The sequence below is a fragment of the Chroicocephalus ridibundus genome, chromosome 16 (assembly GCF_963924245.1).
Source record: "Chroicocephalus ridibundus chromosome 16, bChrRid1.1, whole genome shotgun sequence".
Taxonomy (NCBI): domain Eukaryota; kingdom Metazoa; phylum Chordata; class Aves; order Charadriiformes; family Laridae; genus Chroicocephalus; species Chroicocephalus ridibundus.
In genome coordinates, this window is record NC_086299.1 from 7,659,241 (window position 1) to 7,671,107 (window position 11,867).

Here is an 11,867-nt window from a genome sequence, read left to right on the forward strand (position 1 = left end):
GATGACCTCGCCATGGAAGGAGAGGAGACAGCTTAAAAGGTCGGACAATAAACCAAGCATTAAAATTGCAGGCAAGTCCAGGCTGGTTTCCTTGAAGGACACTAGAGACGCCGCTGCTTGACTGAGCAGTGTAGGCACTCCCAGAGCTGATCTCCTGATACCAACAAGATCTTTCAATATTTCTTTTCGTTTCTGTAGTGGACTGAAAACATCGATCTTCTGAAATATTTCCCTCATCCACTTCTTCCAGTAGGGAACAAAAAGAGTGTGAAATGCTCCTTATAACCTGATGGATCCTCTGGCACCTTTGGTAACTTTTAGCAGGGGGAGGCGGCAAATCACATTCAGGTCTCCAAGCCCAAGCTCTAAAGGATCAGCCACCAGTTATCGCAGACGGGCAAAGGGCACTCGCTGCTAGAGGCGACAGGCACCTCTGTTACCTGCAGCATAACATGAGCACAGAACTCTCCTGGGCAGAAACTTAGCACGAGTTTTCGAGTGCTAGGACAGAGGCACTGAGAGAGTGAGATATACCCCGCGTCCCTCGGAGCGGGAAAACAGGCGCTTGGTGCCACCGTGCGGGTCCAGGAGGCTGCATTTCCCACCCCCAGTGCAGTGTTTTGGCTGCACGTGGCTCACCTATGGACCAGGGCACGGGGCCGATTCCTTTCTGGATCGTATCTGATACTTGCACCCAAAGCAGCTTTCCTGCAGCCTGCCCTGTGCAGTTCAGGAAAAACCGATGGTAGCCTCCGACTGCAGCCGGACTGTCCGCGAGCAGCAGAACGGGTTGGCTTCCTGCAAAAAAAGCATGCACAGAGCCTTCAAGCAATAGTGGCAGGACAGGACACACAAGCCTCTTCCCAGCAGCGATTTAGCAGCTTTGCATTCACCGTGAAGTTCTCCAGCCCAGCCTCAATGGACTGAGCTTCCTCCTTCCTCTCAAGGCGCCCAAGCGGTGAGTTGAACTGGCAGCACCCCATCGCAGCAAAGGTCTGCTTTGGTTTGTGGGGTCTGGCTGAGAACAAAACGGCTTCCCCAGGGAAGATGAGGTCCCCAAAGCAAGGCCATTGCTCAGAAAAGATCCATCTGCCATGGGTACGCGCAGACTCCCCGCATCCCAGCACAGAGCCCTGCCCCATCCAAACCTCCCTGGAGGGACCAATGTCATCCAAAGTGTCTCCAACTCTATGGTTTCTGGCCAGAAACCTCCCCAGTTCCAGTGAGATCTTCAGGCCAGCTTTGTAATCCCTGAGACACTGAGACAAACCAGAACAGCTCTCCCAAGCACTTTGCCCAGAATTAAATTCAGTGACTTTTAGCACAATCGTTTATTAACCACCAGCACTGCACCTGGGAGTACTGTACATGGCTGGCAGGGAAATTAACTGTTCCTGCACCTGCAAAGTGAAGGGAAAACATTATTTCCTTCCAGGTTCATGTGACAAGGCTAGAAAACACAAAATCGGAAAAATTCAAACCAAGCAAGAAGTCAGCAGTGACCCTTCAGGATTTAGCCACGGCCTTTACCCTGGGGACTTCACTTGGCGTGAAGAACCACGCAGGAAGAGCCAGACCTCCCCGAGACAGGAGCTGGCAGTCCCTGAGACCCCTTTCTTTTTTAGCAAACCTGCCTGCTGCCCTCCTCTGACCTTTTCCTGCTTCGCTTCGCTCCCTGTGCCGGTCTCCCAGGAAAGCCCCGCATAATGAAATTGCGCGATTCCTCCAGCTGTTCCCCCATTACCCACCCGCCATGCCAAGGCTGCTCTATTTCCACCTGCCACTGGGAACGCCGAGAGCGCTTAATGGATTATGGCTGGATAAACAGCAAAACTGAGCATATGCGAACACTTCAGCCTCCCCTGTGCCTGCCGTGCTCCCGCTCAGCGAGGTCTGCTGGGCACGTCTTTCAGGGCCTGAGGCTGCGGAGCCGGGCGTTCCTGGATGCAGCTCGGACTGGAGAGCCTGGCTGCATGGAGGGGGAGACTGGGGAGGGCGATGGGGATCGATGGAGCAGGCGCGGGAGCTGCTGCTGTGCATTGACTCGCGCTCATTGATCTGTTCAGGGGGCCCCAGCTGGCTGGAGGGCTGGTAAAGCAGAACTCCGCTCGAGTCCTGAGTGCTTCTGAGATAGGAGAGAGGACAGGGCTCTCTGGATCAGGCTGTTAGCGACACGCGACAGCCAAGATGTGTCTCAGAGGGGTACCATGAGGACTGAGACAAAGAAGAGGAGAAGGAGCCCATCTCCCTGTCCCTCCAGGGCTCCTCCAGCACATCAGCTCCTACATTTTTGTATCAATGGACATATAATGGATTGGTTTCTCATTCTTTAAAACTCAGTACTCATTCAAACTTTTCACACACAAACAATGTAGACACAGGAATGTACACAAAAGTATTAAATGAGATAGATCTTTATTAGAAGCTTCCAGCATATTTTATCTGTTCTCCTCCTCTGCAAAACTCCCCCCGCTGGATATACAGCTGCTATAGTCCATATAGAGCCTGTACATCTCTCTCTCTTGCTATTTACTGCTCCATCTCTCACTGTACAATTGTACAGTGTGCTCTCTTATCAGCAATAATACGTGCTCTTCAGTGCAACCCTACACACATTAAAATTGCATGGCACTCTGCATTACAAGGAAAGAACTAAATCTCTTCTCTCTCGTTTCTTAAGACAGACACTGCCACAGTCTGTTCCTATAAAGCTCATAGGCAGATCCACACAGGTCATCTGGGCAGATTTCCCCCAAAACCTTTGTGCATCTGGTCCCTAAGTGCTTAACAAATCTCACATTCCTGCTGTTACCAGACTTGGGAGTGAAGAAAAACCCTCCTGAATAATGCCCTTGAGTGATCAGGAAAGCACTAGAGACAGGGAAGAACCTGAACCACTTCCATTCCATTTTTCCTCCCACCTTCCATTCTGGGTCCCCTCCAGCCCCACAAGGTTACACACAGCCACGGCACCTCCTCACCCGGCTTTTCCTCCCAGCCACCTTTATGTCCCTAGGGTGGGAGACAGCGGAGGGACCAAGTGACATATCCGGACCCTTCATCTGGAGATTGTCACAGCCAAACATGTACACATGCGTTTTCCTCCTCTCCAACATGCTCCTGTCCTTGTCAGGGCTCTTTCTTGAGGCTTCCCTGCGCTCAGCCCCTTTCCCTGCCGCCCCCGCAGCCCCTTTCTGTCCTGCACAGCCTGCTGAAGGGTCTTTCCTGGCCACCCCTTCTCTGGCTCTGGCTGTGTGACACCTGCCCATCGTCTACATGCGGGAGTGAGATTTGTCCTTGCACTGGGTCCTCCTCACCCACAGGGACAGACGCCGCGTCCACAGCTCTGGCTCAGCAGGGCTGAGGTGGCCACATGCAACAGAAACCCTATCTCAGCCTCCTGAACGGTTAGACCAAGCCGTGACTTCTTGGAGTGAAATCCAAGAGGATGAGTCCTCCTGCAGTGAGCCAAACCGGTCATGGGAGACATGGGCCTTGCCAAGCAGGCGGCCCCTCCATCCCCCTTTAGCTGCTGCCCAGCTCCCCGTACGCAGCCAGCACATGCTCAGCAAAGCACCATTTTTGGACAGAGAGAGCTCTTCCCCAAAGCTCTCTCCTCTTTTCCTTCACAGATACTCCAACCCTTTCATAGGAACGAAGCACTTTCCTGATTTCTTTCGCTCTTTCCTCCCTCCACCACCTCAGTGCCTTCCTTTGCCACCAGGTGTCTTCAGCAGGGAGGACGGACAAGCAGCGCCCTGGAACAGACACTGTGACTACTCCTAGGAGATAGCACAAATATGCAAGAAGTGTGCAAAGGAAGAACAGAGCCAGCCCACGCCGGGCTCCTCTTCTGTCCAGTACAGGTACAAACTGCCTACCGTATTGTAAATGACTGTCACCAGAAGGATCCTGCTTCCTGTGACATCCTGTCCTGTTTAAGGATGGGTCCAGAGAAGTCTTGGTGCTGGGATCCAGGCTTCTCACACTGCCCAAGAACAAAGTCCCCGGTCTGTGCCTCCACCGTCCTCGCCTGTCCCTGGGAAGCACCTGTGGTGTGCGCTGAGCCTAGGTCCGGGGGTGTCCTTCTCTGACTTGCCTTCGGAAGTAGCGGATGGCAGAAAGCGTGCCAAAACTTGCCAGGAACACTGGAAAAGAGCCCAACACATTTCCAGAGTGAGTCTGGGTGCTTCTTCCAAACCTGAAGATTTTTTCCCAAACTTGAAGATCACAAGCTACCCAGCACACTCCGGACCATGGGGACCTAGGGGGCATCAATCCCTTCCCTTTCTCAGGCCCCTCCTGCCTTTGCTCTTCATCCCCACCACGCTGTGCTTGTTCCCAGCATGTTCAGTCCTGAGCTGCTCACGGCCTGGCCAACCACGCCTAGTCCTATAGTTTGGGCATACAGGTCTCACCCCCATTTCACAAGAAAAAATGGCTGTTTTTAAGGGAAATAAGCCATAGACTTCATGCATTTAGTAGAGAAGGGTGGTGGTCAGATGTTCATGCGGAGGTTCATGTGGAGATCTAATGGGCCTAGTTTGGGATGAGAAGGCCACAGTAGGCAATCTCAGGGGCTTCAGGACAGTCCCTTCATTTTCTACTTTTGTTTGGACCAGAAAGATGTCAAGAAAAATATCTTTTTGTGGGTTATCTGTGGATTCTCTGAAACCAGCCAAAAGCAGAAAATACCCTAAAACCAGAATCAGAAAATGTTCTAGTGGAGACTGTACACAGAATCAAGCTCTTCTCTGTACTTTCAGCTAATGTTTTTAGCTTTGCTCATAGGAGAGCTCAAATTCCCCAGATCTGTGCCCAAACAAAACTGGGAACCCAAGCCATGGTTTTGGACTTCCCAGTTTAAATTCAGACTTGATTTGGATTTACGTCTTAGAGCCTGGGACATTCACCTTGTTAGAACCTAAAATGCCAAAAGAGAATTGCTAGTCCAGGATGTCACACTGTCTCTTGCCTCCCCTCCTCGCCGGGTGCTTACTGCACGCTGGGTTATGCGATCCCAAGGGCACGAGGCCCATATCCCGCTTTTCGCACCCTCTCCGAGGCCACGTCAACCATCTCATACTAAGAAGGCAAGGAGGAGCGGGCCAAAAGCTCCTTGTGATGATTGCACCGAGCAACTTTAGCTAATGAGCTATTCTCAGCCCCGGGGTGTCAGCTTCCTGTGTGACCTTAGTGGGGAACATTCCTCCCCGGGACAAGCAGCAGGAAGCCCTGGCCCCGGTGTCTCGCCCCATGGCGGGGGCTCTCCGGTGCCCACGGGCTGTCCCATGCCCTGCTCCTTGGGCCACAGCTCAGCTCATTCCCACTGCCTGAGCTTCCTCTTTCCCCACCAGTTACTCAAATGCTGCAGTTGGAGAGAAGAACTGACAGCGTTCTGTTTACTCGCAGGACTGAGCGCACCAGGATAATACTTCAGCTAAGCTGCCTTTAGAAAAAAGATTATACCTTTACAGCACATTAGAAAAATATGTGCGTTTGTTCCAGCTGAGACAAAGGAGTATCAACCTGCATACTGAGGTCCCGAGGCAGCTTCTAGCCAGCAGGGACCCTAAAGAAGCCCCTCTTCCCCTGACACACGGGTACTGGTCCTCGTCAGAGCGGGGCCACAGCTAGGAATACAGACTTGTGCTATGGCTCAATTTGAGCCAGCAGCCACTTTGTGTGTGGAAAGGACAATATCAATGAGTAGGAATCAGGCCTGCCGTCTCTATAGGAAAGAGAAGGTATTAGAAAGTAACAGGACGCTTCAGAAAAGGAGGAAAATCACTGCCTTTTCCCACAGGCACCGTTAGGTGTGTTAGCATCCCTGCCTTTCTCCTTGCCGTGTCTTCCACGAGGTCTTTCCCACCCCGCTCCCACTAGGCTGGGCACTGTACGTACTGGTCTTCCAGGCATCCGGAGCCTGCAGGTCGGAGGTCTTCACTGCCCAGGACGCGAAGGCACAGAAGACGAGGCACATGTCTTTGTGGGTCAACGCCAGCGGAGCCTCAGGCCCCCCTGCGAGAAGAAGAACATGAGGCTTGGGATTTTGCAACTCCTCCTCTGCCACAGCAGGCTCCAGTCCTCTGGGGCAGTAAGTCCGTTGCACTCCCAGAGAAATACGTCTTTTTCACATGTTTTCCCTCCCAGAAGACCTTTTTTTCATCATTGGTCAAGTCAAACATGTTTATTTAGGACTCAGGAGAGTTTCCTAAGGAGAGTGGCACATTTTTCAGCCCTCTCAGTTTTACACTTTGTTAAGAGCCCGAGGCCAGTATTTGTTGATGCTACCCATGGGCCTGTGAGGCACAGCCAGAGGACAGCCACCTCTAGGACCTCTGACTGCCTCCCCACCTCCCTGCGTATCTTCCCAGCGCACCCCTCCGTGGGGGCTGGAAGGGGGTCTGGGCAGCAGATTTAGGAGAGAGTAATTCCTAGGCTGGCTGCTGATGCGCTGGGGCTGCGGGCAGGTCCCGCTGGGCAGGGTCCCCTTCCTGCGAGACAGTGCTGTGAGATGCACGTAGCTCTGGGACAACACGTATGTCCCCGAGGAGCACCAGTGCTCAGCATCTCTCCACGCATCCCACCTCACTCCCGCCGCCTGCTACATCCAGGGAGGGAGACAGCCCTGGGCGCTCTGCATTTCTTTCTCTGCTGGAGTCCCAGGCTGGCACAACTTGAAGACACGTTGCAAGACTAGGTTATTTTCGCTCCTATGTTTATTTGATCAGGCTTTTAATTAAAGCTGGCTTATTAATTAGCTATGACCATGGCAAAGGGGTTTTTCTCTGTGCAAACAGCCTGGAAGCTCTATTTTGAGGCACCCTTTGGGATGACTCATTCATTGTTTGGTTTTAATATTAACTATGAGGCACTGTGGCTGTAAGCATCATATAAGCTTTAAGATAAATACGCTGGCTGTCCTAGTGGGTCAGACTTGCTCTTCCTTTACTCCCATTTCTCTTGACTGCCTCCAGTCACAGCCAATGTTCAGGTAACTCTGAGGTCTCTGGAGGGTGTTTTTCAAATTATTGCACGTTTTTAAAGTCCCCCTCACCTCTTTCAGCTGGAAGACTTGGACATGTTCCACTCAGGGCACACCTTTTCCCCCACCAATATTAGATCGATTAGCAGCCCAACCCTAACAGGACAGCAGCTCAGCAGCCATGGCCATATCTCAGGGGCATTAGTTCTTTGGTACAAAAGGATTTTGCTGCTCCACCTCCCATTGCCTCATCAGAAATACAGCTGCGTGGTTCTGCAGGCAGTCGGATGGCACTGCGGTGGAGGATTCCTATCTCTACCAGCCCTTGAAGAAACACTGCACATGTTTCATGCAGCTATCCGCTTCAGTAAGTTTTTCTTGGCCAGAGTGCAAAATAATAGGTTAAATCCACAGTAAGTTATAGCCATCCAGGGGGACAGCTGAATCAGCTAGGATGGGGACTTCAGGCCAGCCTGAGTTTCAGCCTCTTGCATGCATGCTGTCATGACCACCTCCACCCCAAGACTGGAGTTTTACGGGGAGCAAAGCAAGTTATGCACAGAATATACCCAGATTCCCCGTCCGTGCCTCCTGCAGCACTGGGAGCCGGCCTGCAGGGCCCGGCCAGCAGCACTCGCTTGGCATAGGGACAGCGTGAGCGTCGCGAGAGAGAGCCAATGCCACACAGAAGGTGATGGCGGTGGCTTTAGCCACGCATCCCCTGCTGAAGCCCAGGGCTACTGTGCGGCAAGGTTAATGTGCCAGGAGCGTGATTTCAGACCTGGCGGAGCCCACTGAAATGCTGCCAGCTGCAGGGTGGCACTAATGCCGCTGCGGCTGGAGTGGAGGTGGTGGCAGCAGGGCCTGAGCGGGCTGCCAGGCACAGGGGGGACCAGGCAAGGCAGAGGCACCTCTCCGCACGCAGCGGTGACCGGGGCTGTCGGGCGGGGGGTTACCGTGCTTTACCTCTCAGTGCAAGGGCCATGTCCAAAGCTTCTGGCCGTGCCTGGCCTCTTCTCAGCGGGACGAGGGAGAGCTTCTCACCAGATCCTCTCCGCAAGAGAGCCTGGGGGGCTGGGGCTTGGCCTCCGACGAGATGCCTTTGCACGAGGGACTTCAAAGCCCCCACAGCTTTCTTCACCTCGGAGGCTGGAGCGATGGAGAAAATCCCTCTCCAGCCCGCCCTGTTCGCAGGCCCATCCGGAAAGAAGTGTTCATACACCTCAGGGACCGAGATAACCACGGAGTCTTTGACCGGAGCCAAGTCGGGATCCTCATTTTGCAGCTGAGTGTGGTCCAAGCTGCTGAACTTCTTTCGTTTCCTGTCTTTACCCTTGACTTTTTTCCTTTTTCCTTCTGGTTCATTAAAAAAATATTCATACAGTTCAGGCAAGGATATTTCCCTTTCCAAGGGTGTTTTCTCCCCCTCTACTGAGTCCCCCATTCCTTCTTCTTCCTCTTGGGAGTCACAGAACAAATAGTCGTACATCTCAGGCCAAGTCACGTCCAGGGTGTCTGTTCTTGAAGAGGCCCTGGCTGCAAAGCAAGGGGGGCCCAGCTCCCCGGGGGTCTCAGCTGCAGGCTCCCCATCAGCTCCCTCAGCAGCATCCCCTCCAAAAGCTGCCACATTCTTGGATTGGAGAGGTTTCTTTGGCACCTCCTGGCATGCCTCTCCCGGAGGAGCCGCAGCTCTGCTGGCAGGGATCACCGGCACATTGTCACGTACGCCCAAGCCACCAGCCTGCCCTGGCTTTGACTGTTTGGTGGCCTTTGCCTTCCCTGGGGACTGTGCCCCCGGCTCCTTCACCTTCTGCTTCGGGGGAGCGCTCACAGCTGCATCGCCCTCATCCGTGCTAGGGCTGGGCACCGGCCGTTTGCTCTCCCCTGCCTCCTCGCTTCCCAGCTTCACAAGAGCTGGCTTGGCTGCCTTCTCCTTCCCTTTGCTCTTCCTTGAGGACAGTGGTGAGCCCAAAGGTGCCTTTGTGGGTACGCCAGTCCCCTGTCCTGCAACCCCCGCAGGCTCCCTGTCCCCCTGGGCTGCCTCGGTGGCGCTGGCTCCACGTTGCTTGCGGCTCTTTCTCAGCTGTCCTGGCACCTTGGGCCTCACGACGTCTGGGGAGCCAGCCGGAGAGCTCGGCTCGCCACCCACTCTCTCCCCGCTCGCCTCCTCCTGCGCTGGGATGCCGGGCGCTTTGGGCGCAGTCTCCAAGGCTGGGCTTGGGGGCTGGTCACGCAGGGGTCCCCGTGCCCCGGGCTCCAAGCGGGACGTGCTGCTAGGACTTTTCCTCGCTGAACCCTCTGGGAAGGTAGCCAGCGCCGGCGAGCTGCGCTGCACCGGAGACCCCGGCTGTGCCGCCACCGGGCTGCCACGGGGCTGTCCCCCTCCTGCATCCCCTCCCTGTTGAGGGGCGCTTGTTCCAGCTGGGTGGCTGGGAGACTCCATGGCCTGACTGACGCTGGTTGCTCCTTTTTCTGATGCCGGCTGTGGTGCTGCCGCTTCACATGCTGTGTCCGGCCCTGGGCTGCTCTCGGCTGTGCCACCAGCCTGGCCAGCAAGTGTGGCTGTGGGGGGACAGGGGGGCTGCCTCCCCTGCACGCTGGGCATTGGAGCGAGTGAAAGGCAGCCGGGCTTGTCGCTCTCGCACAGAAACCTGCCGACTGAGCCCAGGTCCGCTTCGTCCTCGCTGCCCGAGAGAAGCTCCGGCAGGGCAAGGTGCCCGCCGGCGGGCCAGCGCAGGGAGGCGTCTCCGGACACCCCACGTGGGGCAGAGCTTCCCGTGCCAGGCCCTGGCCTGCTGCCCACCCTCGCTGCGATCTGCCCGTTTGTGCTGGCGCGGCAGTCCCTGCCCGGCACGCCGTCCCCTTGTTCAATGTCACTGAGACACTGCTCCTCGGCCGTGGCCAGGGTGGCGGGTGCTAGGTCGCATTCCTCCGACGCCAAGAAGAACTCAGCCCAGTCCCTGTCGTTCAGCTGGATGCTGTACTCGAAGTTATCCATGCCTGCAGCAGCAAAGCAAGGGCAGGGGGCCGGAGATGATCAGGGCATGAGGTGGGGGCACCAGCATCAACAGACATAGCCAGGGAGGATGCCCCTAACCCTTTCCCCCCAGGTTCCTGCCCTGCCATACGTATTCACTCATCCTCACTTGTTTCCAGCTGAAATCAGGGGGAGGCAAGGGCGGCTCCTGGCAGGCTCAGCAGGACACATATGGCTGTGCTGGACCACAACCCAGCCAGCAGTGAGAGACCACTACTACCCCCCTCAGGTCCCTCCTGCCTCTGCTCCCCGAGCACAGCAGCACAGCGGGTTTGGGATTCTCTCGGCAGCAGCATCGCACCTCACATACCCCTTTCCTACTCCCTTTGCCTACAGCCCATTTAAAAAAGCGGGGGATTTACGCTGTTGAGCATTCCTGCTGCCACGGCATCATGCATGAAGCACAGTCCGAACAAGGACGTTTCAGCAAGCCACGGCAACCCTTTCCATACCCCTGGCTCTGAGGAGGGAGATGCAACAAAGCCCAAAACCAGCAGGGGGGAATCCAGCGGCAGGAGAAGAAGCAGAGAGATCACAAAGCTGCATCCTACCTGTACCACAATCTAAGCCGGTGATGGAGCCATTCAAAGAGCCGCGCAGGAAAATCCTCCCGGCACAACATGATGCTGTACCCTTGACGGGGGCAGAGAGTTTGGCTCCAGCACAGATCCATTCAGGGGCTAAAAATAGACACCCCCTCCCTCCCTCCCTCCCTCCCCAGTGTGTCACTTGAGATCCGGGTGTGATGGGTCCAGGGAGGGCAGGCCCATATATAGAAGCTGCTGGGGAAGATGCGAGGGTGCCAGCCAATGCGTTTCTCTCCCACAGCCTCTGGGGTCTCCGGGACAACTCCTGATGCCCACTGCTGTCTTCTGCACTCTGCCTGGGGTTGCTCCAAGGGATGGCCACCAGAGAAAGGGCCACAGAGCTCCCTGTGCCTTTAGCACAAGCTGGAGGGTGACCTCTGGATGGCAATGACTGCTCTTTTTTCAACATCCCCACCTCTTTGTTTCAGTCTGTAGGTTACCCGTTTCTAGGGTGATAAAGACATGCCTCAGGGGCATCATTTCCTTGTTGATAGCATTCCTAGGGCACTTATTGCCAGCCTATTGCAGATTTACATTGAAAGATCACCACCAGTGTCATGGTCTTGTGACAAACCATGCATGGTGCGTGGCAGCTGTCCCATGCCACCCACGAGCATCTGGTGCAGGTGGCAGAGGGAGCCTTGGGTCGGAGACTCGGGGGGAGCCTGGCATGAGGGAGTTACAGGGGAAGGGACTAGCCAAGGGTGGCCTGACGGGTCAGCAACCGGAGCCAGAAATAGCCCTCAGCTCCTGCGAGTCCCGGAGCCTGCCTCCCACCGCATGTCCCCGGGAGCCAGAAATAGATGCCCTGAAGTAGCTGCCTGCAGCACAGTGCCCCTGAGCCCGAGCCCAAGCCCAGCTCCAAGCCCTGGTGCCCCGAGGTGTGGACCAGTGCTGCCCCGAGGCTCCGGCCACCCCTTGGGTCATCAGGCTGCTGTAGACCCCACACTGCAGATGGCCAGCCATGTAGATGCTGCAGGAGCCGAGACGGACCCACGTGGTCTGCATCCACCCCGGGGGTCCTCTGGGGTGCCGGCCATACCGCATTGCATGGTCCAGGGTGCCGGGGACCAGCACCCAGCTCCTGCCCTGCTGCCTGGAGGGCAGCCGGGTCCCTTGCCCTGCCCTGACAGCACCCGCCATCCTGCGGGAAGGAAGCTCCCCGTCGTGGCTGCCTTCACGCACTGCACTGCCAGGGAGCGAGCCAGAAGCGTGCAGCCCACCGGCAGCCGGAGCTGTAGCGCAGAGCCCCACG

General features: G+C 55.8%; 1 protein-coding gene across 1 annotated transcript; it reads right to left on the bottom strand.

The window, feature by feature from the left end:
- Positions 1-2,398: 2,398 nt before the first annotated feature.
- PERM1 (PPARGC1 and ESRR induced regulator, muscle 1) lies at positions 2,399-10,708 on the bottom strand. Its single transcript, XM_063354056.1, has 4 exons — positions 10,577-10,708; positions 7,955-9,988; positions 5,905-6,021; positions 2,399-4,148 (listed from the first exon to the last, which is right to left on the bottom strand). Exons 2-4 carry the CDS (start codon positions 9,984-9,986, stop codon positions 4,069-4,071), a joined length of 2,229 nt encoding a protein of 742 aa, XP_063210126.1. The 5' UTR covers positions 9,987-9,988; positions 10,577-10,708; the 3' UTR covers positions 2,399-4,068.
- Between the last annotated feature and the right edge of the window lie 1,159 nt (positions 10,709-11,867).